The 24,863-nt window shown below is 34.9% G+C and overlaps 1 protein-coding gene across 2 annotated transcripts in view; it reads right to left on the bottom strand.

The window, feature by feature from the left end:
• Positions 1–8,050: 8,050 nt before the first annotated feature.
• Positions 8,051–24,863, bottom strand: part of LOC105480917 (phosphatase and tensin homolog) — a 104,820-nt gene continuing 88,007 nt past the window's right edge. For both annotated transcript variants that reach the window (XM_011740112.3, XM_071069542.1), the window contains 3 exons: positions 18,932–19,098; positions 15,829–16,053; positions 8,051–11,524 (listed from right to left, as the gene is read on the bottom strand). In XM_011740112.3, coding sequence (XP_011738414.1) covers positions 11,339–11,524; positions 15,829–16,053; positions 18,932–19,098 — 578 coding nt within the window. In that variant the 3' untranslated portion in view covers positions 8,051–11,338. The remainder of the gene's footprint in view (positions 11,525–15,828; positions 16,054–18,931; positions 19,099–24,863) is intronic.

The following is a 24,863-nucleotide window of genomic DNA, read 5'->3' on the forward strand; positions in this document are numbered from 1 at the left end:
TTCAGGATTTCCCCAACCCTCCCCTCACCCTCATACTCCATGCCCACTGGCCCACAGGAGACTCTTTTTCTGGTTCTTCTGGCCAAAAAGCTTGATTTCTGTCAGTGTGAGCTGCTCAAGTCACCATGGCTGTGCAGCTCCACAAGTGGGACCCACCCTTGGGGCGAAGCTGTTAAGACAACAGGAAATGAAACATCCCTAATACAGGTTGCTTTTCCAAGTTGTGACTCTCTTTCATAATCTGCCTTCTTCCAAATATTTAAAGACTATTCTGGTCAGCTCTAAAAATGTGTTGTGATATTTTTTTAAATGTGATTTTTTTTCTGCATTGCATAATGATATGTGTCAACATTGGAAAATCTACAAAACTCAGTGAACCTGTATTTTTCATATGACTCATCAATGATGTCACAAAATCAGGCAGGGGTAAAAGATCTCTTCAAAGAATAAGATAAACCAATGAGCTTGAATAAAACAGGGTAGAAAAAGTTTATTGATGGTTGTCATCAGTGGGAGACAGACTTTAGCGGTTTTATTCCACCTTGGCTGAAACCAGAAGTTCTCCTGCCTACTTCTCCAAAATTTATCTTACATCAGTCTCCCACCACTTACTCTCCTCTAGCCTTTTTCTTCTTATGCTTTCCTAAGTGACCAAGTTTGTTCCTACATTAAGCTGTAATACTTGCTCCTCTCTCTGAATAAAATCTGTTTCCCCACTCTAAAATGTAAAATCGATGGCCTTTTCTCACTTCTCCACTATTATATTCAAACTTGACACAGCAGGCATGCAACAAATACTTGTTAGGTGGCCGGTTGGCCTATTTAACTGAGAACGAATCATTTTAAACAGTCTGGGCATTCTAGTTCAAGCAAAAATAAAGCACAAGTTTATTTAATGGATTTTATACCAAACTAGCCAATCAAAGAACTCTAATTCTAGGTTTTGGTATAAAAATATATACCAACATCTTACCATCTTACCTGTCAAGAATGTTGCAAGATACATAATTTTCTCATTTGTAGCTTTAACAATTGTTAAATATTTATCTTCTTTGGTGTTCATTTTGCAGGATTTATGCATTGTGTTAGCTTGCTTTTTTTTTTTTTTAATTATTATACTTTAAGTTCTAGGGTACATGTGCATAACGTGCAGGTTTGTTACATATGTGTACTTGTGCCATGTTGGTGTGCTGCACCCATCAACTCGTCAGCACCCATCAACTTGTCATTAGCTTTTTCTTGTGTCAGTAAACAAAAAAAAATTTGTCATGACTCCATTACCTGTGAGTTGTTTTAGACTTGTTTTTAAGAGACGAGGTCTCACCCTGTCGCCCAGGCTGGAGTGCAATGGCACAGATCATGGCTCACTGTAGCCTCAACCTCCCAAGCTCAAACAATCCTCCCAGCTTGGTCTCCCAAGCAGCTGGGACTATATCCAGCACTACCATGCCTGGATAATTTTTTAATTTTTTTGTAGAGACAGGGTCTTTCTATGTTGCTCAGGCTAGTCTCGAACTCCTGGGTTCAAGCAATCCTCCTGTCTCAGCCTCCCAAAGTGCTGTGATTACAGGTGTGAGACACCAAACCTGGCCACTTTTTTGTTTGCTTTGTAAACTTGATTCTGTTTAAGAAGTAGTATGTATAGTATGATAGAAATAAGACTGCTGTGGGTCCAAATCCAGTTCTCTATTTACTAGTTGTGAGAGACACCTGGATGATTTAAGTTCCCTTTCAGTCTTTGTGCATAAAATGAGATAAAATCACCTACATTGAAGAATGTGTCAAGCCTGTGAACTGACTACTGCAGCATGGCACATATTGTGGGCTCAGAACAATGCTATTCTCTTCCCATTCCCTGTAGCAGCCCCCAGTAGTCACAGTTAATTTGGGCTCTTTTCATGCTTTTCCTTCCGCTTTCTGTTCTCTCCTTACTTCAGCTTCCTTTCTTGCTGTGCTCCTTCATTTTGGTCTTTAGGTAGGTGAGCTGACTTACTACAGAATTCCTATGAATTGTAAATGTCTTCAAGTTTTCTGAGGTAGAATTGTGTCTAATTTTCTAAAGAAAGATTTGAGTTGCTTAAAGCTTTCAAGTGCCTCCTAGCCAAGTAAATCATGTTCAAAGTGATATTTTTGTTTTAACCCTATTGGATTTTTACAGAAACAATGGCTCAGTCTTCTCCAAGGACAGTTAAACACATTAAATAGTTCTGCTGAGTCTAACAGAAGGGAAAATTTACCTTATGCTTACTCTTTTACCAAACACTAAAAGGTATTTTCCCTTTCAAGCATTGAATATACAGTACTAATAATCCTAAAAGATCCATGTATTATTCATATGAATTATGATGACTATACACAGTAAATGAAGTATTAGCTAATTAATTAAACAACCACTGTACTTCCCTTGTTAAAGATAACCATGTAAAATGTTGGGCTTTCCTGTTAATGATATCTCTGTAGAAATACTGAGTAACACTTAAGAAGTTTGTTAATTTTCATATGAATTTGTGAAATTTACATACATTTCTCTTCCTTATAGGTAATAAGGACTGGAAAATGAGATCTCATTTCAAAAACATGATTATAATTGAAAAGAGAAGTATAAACATGACTATAATTCACTAATAGTTCTCCCACATATCACAATGTGTTCTAATGTCAGTTAATTGGGTGATTTTAGCTCTCTAAGTTTTATTACTGAGAGAATATTAGCTTACTAGAGATTAATTTTACAGGTTATATTTTTGCTAAATTTCACAATATTTACATGTCACATTTAACTGTTTATATTATTAAATAGGGACACGTAACTATTTGCACTCTCAGGTATTTCACATTAATAAACCCTACAGTAAAAGTATGGCTTATTTCCTTGAAAATTAAGTTTGAAGCCTACTTATCAATGTTTAAAGGAGCAGCTCACAATACTATTGGAATGTACTTTCAAATTCCAATGAAGTTGAGTCAGGAAACATTCTACGTAAATTCTAACTCTTAAGCCAAAATCAAGGGATATATACAATACTTTTTTCTAAATTTACATGACAATTTTTCTCACACTGGGAAACCCATTCAGCTATCTTAAATCCTTTCTAAAGCAAAGTAAAATGTAAAAGAAAAAAAGAGTCTCATTAAATTCAGAATGAAAACAAAATGCAGTTGCTCAGGAAAATGCTTTTAAAGTTGCTTAAATCTATTTTAAAATTAAGCATTAAAGCAGGAAAAGTTAAGAGTCAACATTTTCTTTTAAAGTTTCATGCCTAATTTTATGTGGCTGCCCTAATAGGAAACTGATCACTAGCAAAACGTTAATAATGCCTTTATATAGTTGCAAATTTCTACAGTATAAAATATTCAATTATACTATTTTCCTTTGATCACAATGTTAAGCTTCTTAAACTCTGAGGTGAGATGAGAGGAAAATAGAAAATATTTTTTGGGGAAAAATATTTTACTAGATACTGGTGCTTTTTCAGAGATTTTTGCTTATGGGTGAAGAAAGAAAACACAACACTAGGCCATAAATCTCATCCCTTTTGTTTTTCAAGTAACTCAAAATTTGTAACTGTTTCCCATCAATAAATCATAAATGATATTTCCTTTCAGCTTTACAGAAATGCTTAAGGCCGTAACAGAACTTTAATGTCTTCTGAAAAGTGTTAAGTATTGTCAAAATGCACAGAATATATAAGAAAAATTTAAATTTAAAAACTCAACTTGGAGAACGAAAAGGAACAGACTGTTTGTATAGTTTGCCAAACCAATTTAGAAAACAAAATGGTTTTAGAACATTGCGACTATTTTGGGTGGTATTCCTAAAAATTCTGCCTAGATATGCCAATAATAATCTTGAAAACTCAGAACTAATGTACAGAGTTGTATAAAGTGAGAATAAAATTGTATAGAGGGTTCTGAGTGCATCTCGCTGGTTGAAAGAATGAAGGAAAATCCTAACGCCACTGTTTCAGCAGCCTTCACATCTTACCTTCCCAGTGAGTCCTGCTACCCCATTCAACACTGAAATCTCTGCACCCAGCAATCCTGAGCTCCCTTACCTTTCATTTCTACTGTAGCACACATTACCTCACATATTTGACTATTTTCCCTTGGTAGAATGTAAGCTCCATGAAGGCAAGGTCCTGCTGTTCAGCCACTTGTATCCCAAGCATCTAGAACAGTGTCTGACACATACCTGGTGCTCAGTAACTACTGAATAACTTGCAATTTAAAGTTTATTGCATCATGTCATTTGAAGATGCCATATTTCATTTTGCTTCATTCTTAACTCCCTCTTGTAGCTCAAGAAACCCTTCCCTGATCTTTCCAAAGCACTGTTTTAGTCAGGATATAACTTACACTGTGATAAAAAAAAAAATTGTCCCAAAGCATCAGTCTAAATGGTTTCTTATTCATGCTAATATCTAACAAGTTTAGTGTGGCAGAGGGAGAATTTGAGGGAGTTCTGCTCCAGTATCACTCAAAACCCGGGCTGACAAAGCTGTACCATCTAGAACATGCAAAATCCTTAATCACAGCAGTAGGGGAAGAGAGAAACTGAACGGTAAATTTTTTTCATTGCCTTTACAGAAAGTGGAGTGTCACACTACTTTCTGCATTACATTAGAATAATCTAGTTACACAGGCCTCATTCAACTGCAAGGGGATGGAAATTTTGGGGAGCATAATGTTTGATAACCATTTTTACATGCACCTCACTTTCCACAGCATGTATCACAACTTATAATTATTAATGTAAATTCTGTTTCCTCTACTGGGGTGTAAACTCTTCAAGGGCAGGGATAGAGTGTGTCTATTTTGATCACTAACGTATTCCAAACCCATATGTATATCAGGGACTTGATATTTGTTGGATGAATAAAAAGTTTAAAACCGAATAGTCAAAATAATTAACCTTTTTAATTTTTTAAAGGAAAAATACTCTCCATAGGAAGGCATTTCTATTTTTTGTCCATCAGTAACCAAATGGAACTTGATATAAACACTTCCAGTATGCCAACTTTGGTTTAATGCACAACTTTGAAAATAACTCATTAAAGCACACATCAAGATGCTACTAACAAATCATTAATACCCAAGATTCATTACTGTATGTCAAAGGTCAGCCAGGATTAACATTTTCATTACAATGAACTGTGATATTCCAATGAAAAATGTTTGCCTGAATTAAATTATTTAATCTCTCAAATTGGAAATCTAGCACTCTTGAAAATCAAATACACACACACACACACACACACACACACACACACTTACAAACTGCACATTAGGACATGAGGGCAATTTAATGGAAAAAGAAAATAGAAATTGAAAGGGAATTTGTAAAATGTAGGATATCATTTGGACAACTGGATAGAGTAGGCAGAAAATCCTAAAGCTGTACATAAAAAAATAGCCAATAAATGATAGGCTACAGAAAACCACACTTAAACATTTGATGAATTTCACTGCAGTAAACAGACTTGGCAAACTGAAACAGTAGAACCATGACTACAAGCCTTGCTCCATTCCACACAAATAAAATCTCTAACCATTATAAGGACAGATGAGAATCCACATGCAACAGAGGAAATATAAATTATTTTTAATTTAAAAAAATAAAAAATATAAATTCTTGTTAAACACTTGATTTAAAAATATGCAGTTTTATTTTTAAATGTAGTTATGCTCAAAGATGGCAGTTTACTTATATGTAAAAATGTTTTAAAAATATCAATATATTGGTTTTTAAGTTATATACTGCCCTCAAGTAAATATTTTTCACTAAAATTCTCAAATAACTGTCAAAAAGAGTTGCATGTTTTTATAAGCCCATTATAATTACTAAACACGGCACTTTTCAGAGCTAAAGGTGAACCATTAATGAAACATTTTTTGATGTGATAAAAGTCACATGAGCATTTAAATTTAAAGATAATTGATAAGCCAACAGTAGCCTTTTTTTGGCAGATGTTAAATTAATTTGCTGTAAATTGAGCAACTGTTTGGGAACTATAAAAACTGAAAAGTTCAAACTATAAGGAAGTAGAAAGGTGATGGTTTACTAATACAGTGTTTCACACATTCTATTTAACACATAATTCCAAATGCAAATGTTTAAGATGATTTTTGAAGAGAAATATCTACAATGTTAAGCTTGTCTATGCTAAACAAATGTAACTTTAATTTACATGTATCATCCAAATGTCAACAATATTTAGACATTCATGATTAACCCACTGAATTCGAAAAGATTCTCAATAACTACATGTAATCTGCATCTGTGGCATTAGAAAGTAATCAAATCACTGTCCGTTTTCTGATGCAATGGAACATCCTACAAATTCATGACAGATATACTAAGCTAAAAGGCTTTGAGATCAGGTACGGTATAAATTTCATTTTTAAAAAACATACATGAATATACAGAAAAAAACATGATTGTATAGTCACTAACATATTAATAATGGCTATGTCTCCAGGTGGTAGGATTACGAGTGACTACTTATGGTTGTTTTGATGGGGAAGTAGTCTCAAAATATCTAGCTTAAGAACCAGAGTACTACCACCAAAGCAAACTATTTTGTCCTTTCCTGTCTTCACATTACAAACTTTTTAAAGCTACCAACCAATATGAATTTCTCTGACTGGCTACCCATGTTCTGATACACATATTAGAAGGAAGATCTTTTGGAAGATGGAAAAATAGCAAGATTATGGTCATAAAAGAATAATTTGCTCTCAAAAATAAGCAACAATCATTAGGCTTTCTATAGCCACATATAATTAATTCTATAAGAAAGTTGGTTCCAACATTTCATCTTTAAAAGATTTTTTCCATTTTCCTGTTTCCTGGTTTTCAGGTACTGTCCTTACAACAGTTTGGGCTAAATATTCCTGTTTCCATTCACAAACATTTCTTTCTGCACTAGCAACAGCACTAATCAATAGCTACACTTAAGCCATTTAAAACTAAGCTTTAGATGTGTGTCTAATTATCTGGCAAAAATAAAAGAAACAAAAGAGTTTTATGTTAGCAGCAAATTAACTAGATTTAAGGGTCTTGATTTTTTTCATAAGCCTTTGGAAGCCTGCATATTAAACACTGGTGAGTTTTAAATTCTCAATGGAAATGGTGATGGCATTTACTGAACCAAGCCAGCTCATATTACAACATACTAAGGACATGATATAAAAACAAAACTAGCACATTTCTATTTTTCAAACATCACCAAAATATCTTCTTATAAATTAGAATACTGTTAGACTCCAGTATAGTTTTCAGCCATACGTATACCTAAGATACCTAAAAATAAAATGTGTGTACACATACACTTCATATTTTACATTATTGCACATTTTTCATTTACTTTTTAAAAAATTACATGGAGAAAATGTAAACTTGAAATAAGTCCCACTGTAACATTGTCTACTTTATTTTTTAAACATTTGTACAAACTACACTTTCTTATTACCTTACTATGCTTTGTTGAAAGGATATGCTTTAGTCTTCAAGCTTTTAAGAATATTAGAAACAACATGATTAAATTCAAGTACAAAAAGTCCTTTAGAATATTCCAAAATATCAATTTTTATATGGCACAAGTCATGATGAGTAGATGAAGCTTTCCATATGCTGATGGCAGAGTACAGAATAATAGAGAAAAGCCACAAAATTGAAATCTAAAGTATCAAATCCATTCTGGGGAATTATCTTCAAACATCTGGCCTAATAAAAATATGCACAATTTTCCAAGAATCTTGAACTTTTTCAGGACTAGAATGCTATTTAATGTGTTTATACAATTTATGAAATGATGACTAAAGCCCTAAAAATAAGTGTTTTTCTTAATTAAACATGAGTAGACAGATACTCTACTCCCAGGTCATTTTTTTTTTTTTTTTTTTTTTTTTAAACAGTAGGCTTTGAAGGACAGCAGGAAAAAAAAAAACTGAAAGCTTTTTATTCACATTTGGCTGCCCATTAATTAAAACTTCAATGGATTTAAGTAATTTGAATTATAAACTCTCATTTAATAAAACACCCACACAATGACAAGAATGAGACTTTAATCAGTTTTAAGTGGAGTTTATAACACTAAGAGATAAAGGGTTGTTAACAAACACAATAACAAATGGACATCTGATTGGGATGAGGCATTATCCTGTACACATCATATTGGTATTTTTGTGTATCCTCAGTGCATAGCATTTACACACAGAGCCACTGCTGCACAGCACAAGAGTATCTGAAGAGGCTGAATTGAGTAAGGCTGTTTAACAGACTGAAATTTTTTAGTATATATATTCTATAGGAAAACAGGTTGAACTTTTGAACTGGCAGGTAGAAGGCAACTCTGCCAAACACTACAGTTAAAGCCCCCACTTTAGTGCACAGTTCCACCCCTTCCATCTGCATGCATGACACATTAACAGTATTTAAAGGTAAACGAGGCACTTTGTGGCAACCACAGCCATCGTTATGAACATATTGCACAAAATTTCTATAACTAAACATTAAACTTGTACCCTACTTTTATTTTTTAAAGCTGAAACATTTGATGCTGCCGGTAAACTCCACTTAAGTTTATAACCTGTGCCACAGCAAAGAATGGTGACGCTATTTATTCAACTACCCTTTTAAAAGTATGGCAAACATGTTCAAGAGGAGCTACAAAGGACTTGGGATGGTACAGGGCCCAATTGTAAGCTTTCTTAAAAGTGATGCCTTCAAGTAACTTCAGACATGTAAGCTGCTGCACATCCAAAAAGTCTAAGAAAACATTCCAGAAACTCAGAGATTACCTACAGAATGCATTTCAGGCTAATTATGAATACTGCCATAAATAAAGGTTTAATTAGGACTCGAAAACCTTTCAGTCATAGCAATTCTTGTCAAATTCTATGGGGATGGTAACTGAAATAAAGTAAGGAGAGTATGTATAATATATATTTATATATATAATATATATAATGCCATTTTTCCATTTCCAATGACTACACCATAAAATGTAAGCAAGGCTTCTCAAAAACATTGAAACATTCAAAATCAAAACCCTCATTCAGACCTTCACATTCCAAAGGAAAAATAGTAACAGTGCAAAAGCCCATTATAATGTCATTATTTATGACCTGGCCCTCCATGTTACATACTGGAACAATAAATGTTTTAATATGCGGTGCCCAAAATTGTAACAAATAATAATATTTATAACTATCTTCAAAACATGAAGTTGATTTTCATTTTAGGTAACAATTTTCAGCTTTTATGAAAGACAAGGTGGCATATAAATTTCAATGGTGAGGGGTTAGGAATAGTTGTCTCTAACTTTACCAATTTAACTTAGGAGTAATCAATCAATACTCATCGATGTTTAAATATAAATGTGTAAATCTTAAGAGCTTTGTTAAAAATTTAAAAATTGTTGAATGAAACTGACAAGGTATGGAAAACATGTCAACATTATTTACTAAGAATATTTGAGATGAAGTTCTGCCTAATCTATTTGCCATCAAACTCTATGAATGCTGCTCTAGTAGGTCCTATTCAATCTGTGTTTGTAAATTAACTAGGTCAGACCACAGCTAGTGAACAATTTCAGCACCAATAAGTTATTGAAAATGGAATTTTATACCATTAAGAAATATAATGGCTGGATATTCAAACGTCAAGGTGAAGGTATAATTTGAAGACACCAAATTTCTGGAAAAAAAAATCCTTTTTTAATAGTATCCTCACATTAGCTTTACAATAGTAGTTGTACTCCACTTAAAATCGTATGCAGTCTGGGCATATCAAATATATGATGAAATTTTTTTAAGAAGTGAAATTGAAGCCCTAGTCCCAACTCGGGGTAGCACTATGAAGAAATGATTCAACACTGCACATTTTAAAAAAAAAAACAAAAACAAAAACAAAAAACACCCTATTCTTTCAATAGCAAATCAATAAAGCACATGTAGGACAATTTCTACTGAAAAATCAAATGTCCTTTTTTTTTTGTGCAGCGTTGAAAGTTTACTGCAACTCTAATTTCCTTTTTAACACAAATGTCCTTTTTTATATAAACATTATATGTATTCAGTATTCAAGTAAAATTCCCTAAGAGTTAATGATATTTAAAAAATGTGCAAAACTGCAAAACTCATTGTAATAGAATGTGTAAGGTCAAAATGGTGGAACAGCTGACAGCTATTGAATAAGTGCATCATAAATCTTCAAAGAAAAAAAACGCTTACTGTAGAATCTCAAATTGAAAATTTCTGTGCAGCATTACAAAATATTTTATATTTAATGAGAAAAAAGAAGCTTGCAGGCAGCACATGAAGCATCCACAGCAGGTATGATTGAAAACTAATAAAATAAGTGTAAGTTGTTGACTGATGTAGGTACTAATAGCATCTGACTTTTAGCACTGGCCTTGATTACACAGGAGATGGAGAAGTCGTTACAATTGAGAAAACATATTTAATAAATCATTGTCAATTTTTATAATGTTTCAAGCCCATTCTTTGTTGATAGCCTCCACATTTATATGGTTAAGTCATTGTTGCTGTGTTTCTTATCTATGACATTATTTTTATATCCCTTCATTTGTGGATCTTAAGATGTTGCAGAAGGTTCATTCCTGTACCCCAATACAGATTCACTTCCTTTAGCTGCCTTTTCTAGCACCAATATGCTTTAAAAAAAAATGCGCAAACAACAAGCAGTGACAGCGGCCAATTCCTCAAATGTCCAGATTAATAACTGTAGCATGCTAAAGAAAGGTGTGTGTAAATAGCTGGAGATGGTATATGGTCCAGAGTCCAGCATAAAATGTATTTCCTTTCTGAGCATTCCCTCCATTCCCCTAACCCGAATACATGCATTAGAATGTAGTAAAACCCTTCGGAAACTTCTCTTAGCCAACTGCAAACTTATCTGTTGCCACAAGTGCAAAGGGGTAGGATGTGAACCAGTATTTAGCCACTTCAGTTGGTGACAGAACACAAAAGGAAAAAATTCCTACGTATACACATCAGTCTGTCTCCACTTTTTATAAAACTGGAATAAAATTGGAAAGTGCCATCTTTATTAATCCTAATTGAATTTTAAATGTCCTTTTGACACAAAAAGGTATATACATGACACAGCTACACAACCTTTTTTCAACTGGACAACAAGTGTCAAAACCCTGTGGATGTATAGGGTAAAACAAGATTGGTCAGGAAAAGAGAATTGTTCCTATAACTGGTAATCTGACACAATGTCCTATTGCCATTAAAAAAAAAAAGGTCCATTTTCAGTTTATTCAAGTTTGTTTTCATGGTATTTTATCCCTCTTGATAAAAAAAAAATTCAGACTTTTGTAATTTGTGTATGCTGATCTTCATCAAAAGGTTCATTCTCTGGATCAGAGTCAGTGGTGTCAGAATATCTATAATGATCAGGTTCATTGTCACTAACATCTGGTGTTACAGAAGTTGAACTGCTAGCCTCTGGATTTGACGGCTCCTCTACTGTTTTTGTGAAGTACAGCTTCACCTAGAGAAAGAAAATTTAAAATGAAAACCCACAAATATGACTCATCTTAAACTATTTAGTGAAATATATTTTAACAGATTAATTTATTCCATTTTGCAGATGAACAGCACTATAACAAACATGATCTTGAAGAGGTCTTTTAAATGACCCTCTTCTTATTAAGATGTTCAACATTTTCTTTCTTGCTAGGTACTGAACAGATAAACTATCAGGATGTTAATACAATTTATTTATTTTTATTTCTGGAGACAGTCTTGCTCTGTTGCCAGGCTGGAGTGCAGTGGCATGATCTCAGCTCACTGCAACCTCTGACTCCCAGGTTCAAGCAATTCTCATGCCTTAGCATTCCGAACAGCTGGGCTACAGGTGCACACCACCACACCCAGCTAATTTTTTGTATTGTAGTAGAAATGGGGTTTCATCATGTTGTCCAGGCTGATCTCAAACTCCTGAGCTCAGGCAATCTACCTACCTCAGCCTCCCAAAGTGCTGGGATTACAGGTGTGAGCCACCACGCCCAACCTCAATTTTATTTTTTAATATAAGCTGCAAACATTAACTAAACAATTCTATAAAACAAATGCAGATTGAAAGTCATCAATAGTTTACATAATATAGCCTTTGCATTATAAAATTCAATTCACAAATGACTGAGTTCAAAAAGAATGTTTCTCTTAATACCTATGAGAAAAATCAATGTATTTCTTTCTGGTTTTTTTTTTTTTTTTGAGACAGGGTCTTGCTCTGTCACCCAGACTAGGGTGCAGTGGCATCTTCACAGCTCACTGCAGGCTCAAACTCCCAGGATCAAGTGATCCTCCCACCTCAGCCTCCCAAGTAGCTGGGACTACAGGTGCATGCCACCACACCTAGCTAGCTTTTATATTTTTTGTACAGACAGGATTTCACCATGTTGCCCAGGCTGGTCTCAAACTCCTTAGTTCAGGTGATCTGCCCACCTTGGCCTCCCAAAGGTTGGGATTTTAGGCGTCAGCCACTGTGCCCGGCTTCAATGTAGTTTTTGATATAAACAACACTACACAGACACAAACTACTGATCAACATTGATACTGGGATTTATTAGCCCTAAAAACTTTACCTAAAGGGAGGAAGGAGAGAGATATTAACATAATACAGTGGTCTAAACAGAGAGCCAAGGGCCTTTACATGCCTAGTGAAAATAACTGTCAAAACAACCCTACATGTTAGGTATTTCCATTTCCAAGGGGAGGTAGCTACCGCCCAGAAAGGTTAGGGAACTTGTTAAAGGCTACATAACTATTAACAGTAGGTAGTGGATGTGAGATTTAAATCAGATCTGACTTCAAATCCCTTCTTCATTATATTATATTGACAGCCCCTCCCCTATTATCTAAGAGTCATTACCAATTCTTCTCTTACAACCAACATCCACTGCATCAGTAAACTCTTTAAGTTAATCTGACAGCTTCTTGTTACCCTTCACTGCCACTATTCTACGCAGTGAGGGGCAACAAGAAGCAAACATCTCTCACCTTTACTAAACTATTCAAATGCCTTTTTTTTTTTTTTGAGACGGACTCTCGCTCTGTCGCTCAGGCCGGAGTGCAGTGGTGCGATCTCGGCTCACTGCAAGCTCCGCCTCCCAGGTTCACGCCATTCTCCTGCCTCAGCCTCCCGAGTAGCTGGGACTACAGGTGCCCGCCACCATGCCTGGCTAATTTCTTGTATTTTTAGTAGAGATGGGGTTTCACCGTGTTAGCCAGGATGGTCAAGTGCCTCTTAACCAATCTCCCAGCTTCCATTATTACCCCTTCTCCCTACTTGCCTCACTCGTCTATGTTTTGAAAGCATTAACACAGGGAATATTAAACACAAAATTCAGATTACATCCTTCCTATGCTGAACACATACTAGTATCTTTACACTTGGACTGGTTTTCTCGTCCACTCTGTTTTAGTCAAAATGACGTATCCACTCTTCAAATATACCAAGCTCATTCTTGTCTAAGGGATTCTGCATCTCTACTCTTCCCTCTTTTCCCAGATATCTGTATAACTCACTCATGATTTAGGCCTCTGCTTAAATGTTATTTGCTTGGTTGGGCCTTCTCTAATCATCCTAGCTAAAAAACAAAAAACACACAAACCAAGATTACTCTCTATCCTGTCTCTATTTTTTATAGCACTTACCACTATATGACATTGTATTTGTTTACTAATAACGGAGAGTTTTTATTTGTAGTCACAAATATAAAACGTCTTGCAATATTGAAACAAAACAATAAAACTAAAGGGAAAAAGGCATTTTAAAAGTTAATGGTTGAGCAAAATGCAGATTTAGAGAAAAGAAAGGAAACCTGTGGATTCTAAAGAGAATGTCTAGCCCGGAGGACATGATGTCAAGTAAAATAAGTCAGGTACAGAAAGATAAATACTGTATGTTTTCACTCATATATGGGAGCTAAAAAAGTTGAGCTCATAGGAGTGTGGTTATTAGAGGCTGGGAAAGGGAGGGGTAGGGGAGGATAGGCAGATGTTGGTTAAAAGACAAAAAATTACAGACAGGAGGAATAAATTATAGCATTCTATAGAACTCTAACTAGTCAACAATAATTTACCGTATATTTTCAAATAGCTAGAAGATAGAAGTTTAAATGTTCCCAACACAAACAAATGACAAATGTTTAAGGTGATTCATATGCTCTTATCCTGATTTGATCATCACACACTGCATACATGAAAATATCACTCTGTATCCCATAAATATGTACAATTATTATGTATTAAAATTTTTTAAAAAGGGAAATTTCTAAACACTTAAAAAAATTTAAGAGCTAAAGGCATTTAACGTTAGATCTATTTTCACTTAAAACATGTAGGGGCCCCTTTACCTTTTTTTAAGTATTACTATTACTACCAATATACAAACATATATATATATTTCTTTCTTTCTTTTCTTTTTTATTAAGAGAGAGTCTTGTTGTGTCACTGAAGTGCATGTGCACTGGTGTGATCTCGGCTCACTGCAACCTCCACCTCCCAGGCTCAAGCAATTCTTGTGCCTCAGCCTCCCAAGTGCTGGGATTACAGGTGTGTGACACCACGCCCAGCTAATTTTTGTATTTTTAGTGCAGACAGGGTTTCGCCATATTGGCCTGGCTGGTCTTAAACTCCTAGCCTCAAGTGCTCTGCCTGCCTTAGCCTCCCAAAGTGCTGGGATTACAGGTGAAGTATTACTAGCAATATTCTTAAAAACTCAGAAGCTACAGTTAGATTTGTTACATGTTATAAAAATTGAATGACAAATTAAGAGAGAGTAAAAAAGAGAAAGAAAAGAGTGTGGTGAATGAACAGGGGAAAATCAGGTAGAACAAGAAATAGGAAAGGGGAAGAAAAAAATGGCAAACCATTTGGGAATGTTTACAAATCAGATTTTTTAAATCTGAACAATTATTGTCTATAAGTAGACATATATACCTATGTATAAATACATATATCATATATACACAAAAATGAAACAAACCAAATAATTGTAAGACACAATATAAGGAAATAGGATTTTTTAAAAAAAGAATAACAGGAGGACAATCAGAGACCTTCAGAGAATATGAGATTGAAGCTAAGGCTGGAAATATGAAGATAGCTATGAGAAGGTCGGGGGAAAAGGCTGAGATGAAAAGGTACCGGGAGAAGGAAAAGAACTGGAACGACTAGAAGCAGAAGCTTAGCATTTTGAAGAACTGAAGAGAGACCAGTATGACTGAATCTCAAGAAGCAAAGAGAGAAGGTGATTAGTGCTGATGTAGGAGGTAGGCCTGTGCTAAATTATGATGGTCCTTGTAGGTCATGGTAAAAAAAAAAAAACACAAGGTCTTTATAAAGTGTAAACAGAAGTGACACAATCAAGTCTATTTTTAAGATCACTCTGAGGGGTTGAGAATAAATTGGAAGGGAGACAGGAGTGGAAGCAGTAAAAACATTCCATATCAATCATTCCCAAATGACTGAGTTCCCATCCATTTCTTTCCTCTCCCATTCCTACTTCATATCCCAGTCATTTAGCCCCCTCCCGCACCTTTGCACCAGATTTTACCAAACAACAACAAAGAATTGGGAAAAGGAAAACTGCAGCTTTTTTGACTCCGTGTACATTGGGTATTTTATTAGAAACTTTCATGTTACTGCTATGTAAACACAGCTTCTAAATAATACATAATTTAAAAACTTGTCAAGCAAGTTCTTCATCAGCTGTGCTCCTAGAATTAAACACACATCACACACATACAAGTCACCAACCCCCACAAAATGTTTAATTTAACTGACCTTAAAATTTGGAGAAAAGTATCGGTTGGCTTTGTCTTTATTTGCTTTGTCAAGATCATTTTTTGTTAAAGTAAGTACTAGATATTCCTTGTCATTATCTGCACGCTCTATACTGCAAATGCTATCAATTTCTTGATCACATAGACTTCCATTTTCTACTTTTTCTGAGGTTTCCTCTGGTCCTGGTATGAAGAATGTATTTACCCAAAAGTGAAACATTTTGTCCTAAAAAAAAAAAAAAAAAAAAAAAAAAAAAGAAAAAGAAATGAAATGACATATTTTAATTAATGATGTTTTATTTTTTTAAAAAAGAAAATATGTCACCTGCGTTAAACATTTGCCAAAATGTCAACAAAATAAACTATCACTTGATATTTTGAATAAAGGTAAACACAAAGACTATTATAAGGCAATCTGAGTTATCTGTTGCATTTTCATTCACATGATTTTTTGGCACTCAAATTTTAAACCAAAACTACAATCTCACAAGATCTAAGATAAATTACTTTTGTCTTAAATTTTTAAGTAAAAAAACCTCTTTTCTAGTCTAATACTAGCTTTAAATATGTTTTTAGTTTATGTGTACATACATATAAAAACAAAATTCAGATATGGACTTAATTTCTTCTACTTTTCAAATGAGCTACCTATTCCAAGATTTACTTTTGTAACAAAAGTTCTTAGAAGGAGAGTGCAACTTCCCTGATGACACACCACAAATACATGTTTACTTCTACAGCAATACAAACATGAGAAGCTCTACTTTCTTACATGACAATATAATGCTTCAATACTTTCAGAATAAATATGAGGGGATAGGGAAGAGTACTACTGATTTCTTTTGATGTTATAAAATGCTTGTTCTTAAAAAAATCACTTCTAATAAGATAATACTTTCTTAATAAAAAACCACAACAGAAGTTCATCACTTTAAACCTCTATTGACCAACACAGAAATCTGGCCTGCATAAATAATTTGGCAATTAATGATGTACAGCCTTGTGTCATCTTATTGGTACCTTAAAATGCCATTTAAATCTTTTATTCTAATTTATCTTAAAAGTTTTTTTTCCCCTAGAAAATAAGATCTTTAAGGATATTATGTCTTAAATTTTATTGCATCTTTTAGCAGTACCTGACAAAGTAACTTTGTTTACAAGTCTTTAAATTTTTTTTTGCTTATTTCAATTATTTCAGCCAGTAACTGTATTTTACTTAGAATTAGAAGAAAATAAGCTAATAATATTTAAATAACAAAAAGGTGAATTCCATATATATATATGGATTATACTAAAACTTTTTGTCTGTTTTAATCACAGCATATTCTTAAATAAGGCAGGGAAAATCAATAAAATGGAAATTTGTGTAGTCAAGGATAAACAAGTAAATCATAAGTAATTAACCTTCAATTTTGCATGTGTTAAAGTACAGATGAAGGGAAATAAGAATTAGTAAATTCCTAAAGGTATGCAGAGATGATGATGTAGGTGCCTATTTTTGAAAGCAAAATAAAAATTACTAGTTATCTTAATTTTAAAACAGTTGTTAATACTTCCTGGATTATCAAAAAATAATTTTTCAAAGTTATTGAGATATATTTAACTTTTACTTGTACAGATGATAGGAAATGGGTTTCTGGTTTAAAAAAAGATGTTCAGTACATTTTGATTTTTTTTTTCCAGCTACTTGGATTCTGGATAAAGGAAATTATATTTCTTCTGATACGTCAAAGCAGCATTTAAAATTATGCAGTAAATGAAACTTCCTCTTATTTTCTTTCAAAAGAAAAGCTAAAAATCAGAACAACTAAATATATCCTATTATTGAGAATGTTTAAAGATTAGCAATATGCTATCTAGTATGTTTAACAAGGCAGCAACAATACAAATTTACTGCTTTTCTTCATTACTATCTAAAAATGTTGCACCTTAGTCTCACTTTAAATATACACATTTAATATTTTAAATGAAGACAGTTGGTTTTTGGTTTTTTTTTTCCCTTTTTCTTTGAGACAGAGTTTCACTCTTGTTGCCCAGGCTGGAGTGCAACAGTGCATTCTTGGCTCATGCAACCTCCACCTCTTGGGTTCAAGCAATTCTCTTGCCTCAATCCTCCTGAGTAGCTGGGATAACAGGCACCTGCCACCATACCCGGCTAATTTTTTTGTATTTTTAGTAGAGACGGGGTTTTACCATGTTGACCAGGCTGGTCTCGAACACCTGACCTCAGGTGATCTGCCTGCCTCAGCCTCCCAAAGTGCTGGAATTACAGGCGTGAGCCACCGCGCTGGGCCAGTAGTTGGTTTTAAACTAAGTCGTTGCCTTCTCTAAATACAGGCCAATCAAATTCCAACTTGATTAACTTTCTAAACCTGCACATTTCAATACCATGCTTTCATTCTTTATTACTTCCTCTTTATACTGATTTCTCTCCTAGTTAAAAAACTAATCAGTAAATCCACAGAAGCTAAATAGAAAATAATCAAGTCTTAAGAAATATAAGGTCAGGCATGATGGCTCACTCCTATAATTCCAACACTTTGGGATGCCGAAGCATGAGGACTGCTTGTGCCCAGGAGTTTGAGACCAGACTGGGCAACACAGTGAGACCCTTTCCCTAAAAAAAAAAATAAAAAAATAAAAAAATTAGCTGGGTGTGGTGGCACATGCTTGTAGTCTTAGCTACTCAGCCTGGGCAATAGAACGAGACCCTCTCTCTAACAAAAAGGAAAAAAAAAAGGGGGGAAAGAAAAAGAAACGTAAGCCAAAATGAAGAAAAAGTGGTTTGTGTCACTATGTAAGACCACAGAACAGATCTCATTTCTACTATAGACCAAAATTTTTAAAATCTTGGTCCCATGCTAATTTCTTCTCAGTTAACCATCCTTGTTAAGGAAAATTCCTCTCATGTTCCAATGCTGTAAGGCCTTTTCCTTCAAATAGGATTATTTACCCTTATAGTGTCTCACCAATGCCAGAGTAAGCAAAACACCTGCATATCTAATAGAAAACAAATTATAGTTCCTTACATGTCATAAAATAAAATATAGCTTTTAATCTGTCCGTATTTTGGATATTTCTCCCAATAAAAGTAAAGTACAAACCTTTTTTAGCATCTTGTTCTGTTTGTGGAAGAACTCTACTTTGATATCACCACACACAGGTAACGGCTGAGGGAACTCAAAGTACATGAACTTGTCTTCCCGTCGTGTGGGGCCTGAATTGGAGGAATATATCTTCACCTTTAGCTGGCAGACCACAAACTGAGGATCTGCATGGTTAAATACATACTAGTATCATTTCACAGGAAATGCCTTTAACTGTCAAACTGTCAAAAGTGATTTTAATGATTAATATCAGCAATATTCACAAAATATGGATTCCGCATCTGCAATCTTGATCTAAAGCAAATCAATGGAAATAAATGAAATAGAAATAGAAAAAATGTAAGATTTTCTCCAGTTTGAACTTTCAAAATAAGGTCCTATTACTTGTATAAAAGTCAATTTCTGTTTCCTGAATAATAAGTCCCAAGATTAGACTTTTAGCGGCAGAATAACTTCAAAACTTTAACATTAAAATCATACTAAAAATCCTAATATAAATAAAAACTTTAAGCATTAAAAACCATGAAATAATTATCTGGTACATTTGTGAACAACATCAAAATAACTTTTAAGACAGGTATCAACAGGCAGTGGTCAGGAAAAATTTTAAAACATAAAGAAGACAGATATTTGCTATAGTATTCTGAAGTCTCTAGCATGTGGCAAAGATCACAAAATATAAATCATTACATGTTCACAAGAGAAAGAGGATAAAACCTATAACAATGTTATAATAAATTTCAAAAACACAAGTCTAAATATTTATTTAAAAATTTAACCATCATTCATTTTACCTATAGATCACATTTTAAAGATATATAATGCTACCATCATAAACAAGAAACAAAAGATTTGAAATTTCTGTAAAGAAATGCAACAGAGTTCAAGTAAAAACTGCAGCACAACCTCCCTTTCCTCCAAAACATCTCATTTTCATTAACAAGTATTCTGGCTTTGGCCCATGTCTGTTTTAAGTTAACTGGTAAAAAATAAAGTTAACTGGCCGGGCGCAGTGGCTTACGCCTGTAATCCCAGCACTTTGGGAGGCCGAGGCGGGCGGATCATGAGGTCAGGAGATCGAAACGATCCTGGCTAACACGGTGAAACCCCGTCTCTACTAAAAATGCAAAAAATTAGCCGGGCGTGGCGGCGGGCGCCTGTAGTCCCAGCTACTCGGGAGGCTGAGGCAGAAGAATGGAGTGAACCCAGGAGGCGGAGCTTGCAGTGAGCTGAGATGGCGCCACTGCACTCCAGCCTGGGCGACTGAGCAAGACTCTGTCTCAAAAAAATAAATAAATAAAAAAATAAAGTAACTGGTAAAATATAACTTCTCAAAATTCATCATGCTTTTACACTAGCAATTCAACCAAATGGTGGGAAAGTGTGTTAAGGGAAGGATTATATATATATATATTTTTTTTTTGAGACGGAGTCTCGCTCTGTAGCCCAGGCTGGAGTGCAGTGGCCGGATCTCAGCTCACTGCAAGCTCCGCCTCCCGGGTTCACACCATTCTCCGGCCTCAGCCTCCCCAGTAGCTGGGACTACAGGCGCCCACCACCTCGCCCGGCTAGTTTTTTGTATTTCTTAGTAGAGACGGGGTTTCACCATGTTAGCCAGGATGGTCTCGATCTCCTGACCTCGTGATCCACCCGTCTCGGCCTCCCAAAGTGCTGGGATTACAGGCTTGAGCCACCGCGCCCAGCCTATATGTTTTATTTTTTAAATCTACTCATAAATTCATTTATAGCTAATGACCTTAATGACAGAAATTAAAGACTGATGAATGTTATGATCCCAGGACATAAAAAACTTAAAGTTACCTAAATAATTTGACAAAGTATATATAATTCATTTGTCATACGTTGAGGAATTAGAAAACAAAAGTCCATTATAAAGAAATTTATTAACCTTAGGAGGTTATGAAGTGCCATTTGAAGAAAACATGCAAAGATTACAGAGAAAGAGAAACACAAGCTTACATAAAGTTATGAGAAATATTATATTTAAATATATTTTATATATATACTATGTATATATATAAGAAACAAAAAATTTTCAGCACCAAAAGGTGTCATTATTCTAAAAGATAAACAAAAGTCTTACATTTTTATCAATGTCACTGAGAACAAGGCAAAAGCTAAACCAAGTTATACGAAATTTCCAGTTTAGTAAACACCTACTACTATTTCTATGTAATATTTAAAGCACTATCAGCAATCACATAATATGTTTGATAAAAGCATGCAGGTTATTCTAACATGGTCTTCTAAGATACATTATTTGAAAAAGCTACCACAAACAGGAGAAATATTACACCAACAATCTATCAATAAATTTCACTTCCTTCCCTCAAAGTTCAAAGTGCAATGGGCCATTTCATAAGACTTTATGTGATACTGAAATTTCGCTGGGAAATCTAACTTGAAGAAGCAAATAAACAAAGTAGGATTCCAAAGCTGTGATAAAATTAATCAGAATAAAATTGCAAAACTGCCTTGTAATCTTTTTAAACTCCATTAATTCAGAATCTGATAACCCTGATTTTAGGACTTTCAAAAGCAAATTAATAGTACTTCCAGGTTTCAATTAAACTACATCCAAAATGTACAACTTCAAATATTTTAGTATTATATAAAAATCTATAAGTAGTAAAGATTTCCTCAATCACTAAAGAAAATAATCTTCTCTGCAATATGAATATCATGTTTCAGAGAGATAAGACCTAACCAAGCAGAAGTCCAATATTAGTATGGTTCTGTGGACTTCTACAATATATATCCTCGTATATGACTGAGTATGCTCCAAAAAAAAAATAACAAGATCCAGACCTAGTGATATAGTCTGGATATCTTTCCCTCCCAAATCTGAGGTTGAATTGTAATCCCCAATGCTAGAGGTGGGGCCTGGTGGAAGGTGCTTGAATCATGGGGGCAGATCCCACATGAATGGCTTGGGCCATCCTCTTGGTGATTAGTGAGCTGGCATTTAAAAGTGGGTGGCACCTTCTCCCCACCACTCCTTCTCTTTCTTGCTCCCATTCTCACCATGCTCCCCTTTTGCCTTCAGCCATGATTGGAGGCTTGTTGAGGCCTCCCCAGAAGCAGATGCTGCTATGCTTTCTGTATAGCGTGCAGAACCATGAACCAATTAAAGAAGAATTTATAAAGAAAACAGGTTAAACCTGTTTAATACTCAGTCTCTAGTATTTCTTTATAGCAACGCAAAAACAACCTAATACACCTAGCAAATGAAAATCAGAATGCAGAGAATGGGAGATAGTGGAGACTTGAAAGGGAGAGGAGATAATGAGAAATTACTTAATGGGTACAATGTATATTATTCAGATGATGGACACCCTAAAAGCCCTGACTTGACCACTACACAATCTATACACGTAACAAAATTACACTTGTGTCCCTAAATTTATACAAGTAAAACAATTTTTTAAAGTCAGAATTAAATTTCCTTAGATATATACATATTGTTATAGTCTTGAAAGAAAACCACACTGATCATCTTTCAGTAACATTTTTAACCCTGTTAAACGTCTAGAGTATAGTAACTTTTTCTATCACTTGGAAATACTACGACAAAAATCAAGTAAGAAAAAGCTGCAAATCCCTACAGAAGATGCTGTATTTTTCAGCACTACCTCTGTTTTCTTTATTGATTCCTCTTCTTCCTAAACCCAAGTTGCCATTCTTATCACAGTCCTCACCCTCTCCTTTTCTTCCTTTCCTCCGAGACTTCCCATCCCCAAACTCCAGACCATATTTATATGAAAGGCTTAACTACTCTCCCTTTCCTGACGCTGCCCAAAATATCGATATATCTCCTACCTAGATTCGAACCCATACTCCCAAGTACCCACTGAATATTGTCATGTGAGAAGCTCACTTTTACGAGATTTAAAACACGTTTAAAACCAAAATATCAACATTAATGTCTTCAAGTCTCAGATTCACTTTTCTTTCTTTCTGTGACTATTTCACCTGACTGGGATCAAAACTTTTACAAAATCTTTAGCTATAAATGGCAAATAAAAAATTAATGAAATCCCATTTGATTGTCTTAGCATACCTGCATTAAGGCAAGTTTTATTACTGGTTTCTTTTCCACTATGTTTTACTCTTGCGATTATAACTTTGCGTACAACTGTCCTTAAAAACATGGTTTAATCCTCAAGTGTTATCATGACATCTCAGTATTTATCAAATCAAGTCTGTTATCCCCATTCAGGATCCTCTAACAGTCAGTCATACGTTCCATACCTATTATCTGTCACTACATTCTTGTCTAGCTTTTTCCTTCTGCTGCACTTCAACTGAAGCTATTTCCCATTGCCTGTAATACTTCTTTCAGGAGTCTTTTTTTTTTTTTGATGCGGAGTCTTACTCTTATTGCCTTGGCTGGAGTGCAATGACGCAATCTCGGCTCGCTGTAACTTCTGGCTTCAAGCGATTCTCCTGCCTCAGCCTTCCAAGTACCTGGGACTACAGGCATGCATCACCACACCTGGCTAATTTTTGTATTTTTAGTAGAGTTGGGGTTTCACCATGTTGGCCAGGCTGGTCTTGAACTCCTGACCTCAGGTGACCTGTCCACCTCGGCCTTCCAAAGTGCTGGGATTACAGGTGTGAGCCACTGCGTCTGGCCACTTCTTTCAGTTTTAATGCCAATCTAAACTGTATGTTTTTTCCAATGTTCAATAAAGAGCTGGTGAACCTCCTTTAAGAAACTGTTTGAAAACCTTCAAAAGCTTTTCTGAATGTAGCATTTGTAATTGATACACAGAACCTCCCATTTATTTTATTTTATTTTTATTTATTTATTTCTAAGACAAAGTCTTGCTCCAATGCCCAGGATGGAGTGCAGTGGCATGATCTCAGCTCACTGCAACCTTGGCCTCCCAGGTTCAAGTGATTCTCCTGCCTCAGTCTCCCGAGAAGCTGGGACTACAGGTGCGCGCCACCATGCCCAGCTAATTTTTGTGTTTTTAGTAGAGATGGGGTTTCACCTTGTTGCCCACGCTGGTCTCAAACTCCTGAGATCAAGTGATCTGCCTGCCTCAGCCTCCCAAAGTGCTGTGGTTACAGGTGTGAGCCTTATGCCTAGCCCCACAACCTCCCACTTAATTACATATAGCTAGTTTTTTATTAAAGCTTTACTACAGTATTAAATCATAGTACATAAGAGGAAACTAGAAAATTAGGAAAGATTACTAAAGTGAATATTTTCTCTCCCTTAATATCTCCATGATACTTTATGCCTTTCTCTTGGCTCTTACACTGACATCAATACTACAGGAAGAGCATGAGTTTCTTCCTCCTTTTTCCTTCTCTATGAATCTGTTACATTCCTTTATTAGTCACTTCCAACAGCCCAGTACCTTGCATTCAGCAGTTTTAAAAACTGTACTGAGATGTAAAGAGCATCAATGAGACTCTTTAGAAGCCTTTATTTAACATGCTATACTAATAAACTCTGGTCTTTGATAAAGTTATCTGTCTCTAAGAATACAGAACAGATCTAATGATGATGATCACACCTATCTGACAAACATGATCGGAGAAGTAGAATAGGATCAGGATGACTGAGGTAGACTTATAGAGATTAGGGTAAAAGGGAGAAATAAATTAGAGGCAGACATCAGTGATATAATCTGTACTTCATACTTATCCAGAAGTTTCAGATTTCAAAGTCTCTTCATTTTATTGACAAGCAAACTCAAAGAGAGGTAGATGATGTGCCCAGGGTTACACAGTAGATTAATGACAGATCTAGGACGGGAATCCAGATCTAAATCCAGGTTTTCTCTAACACTCCACATACTTTGATTCCTATTCTTTACTAATCTTACTTCAGCTTGCTGCCATGTCTTATCACTTCTTCCTTTCCTTTTTATTGCTTTGTCACCATTATTGTCAA

This window comes from Macaca nemestrina, chromosome 9 (assembly GCF_043159975.1).
Source record: "Macaca nemestrina isolate mMacNem1 chromosome 9, mMacNem.hap1, whole genome shotgun sequence".
Taxonomy (NCBI): Eukaryota; Metazoa; Chordata; class Mammalia; order Primates; family Cercopithecidae; genus Macaca; species Macaca nemestrina.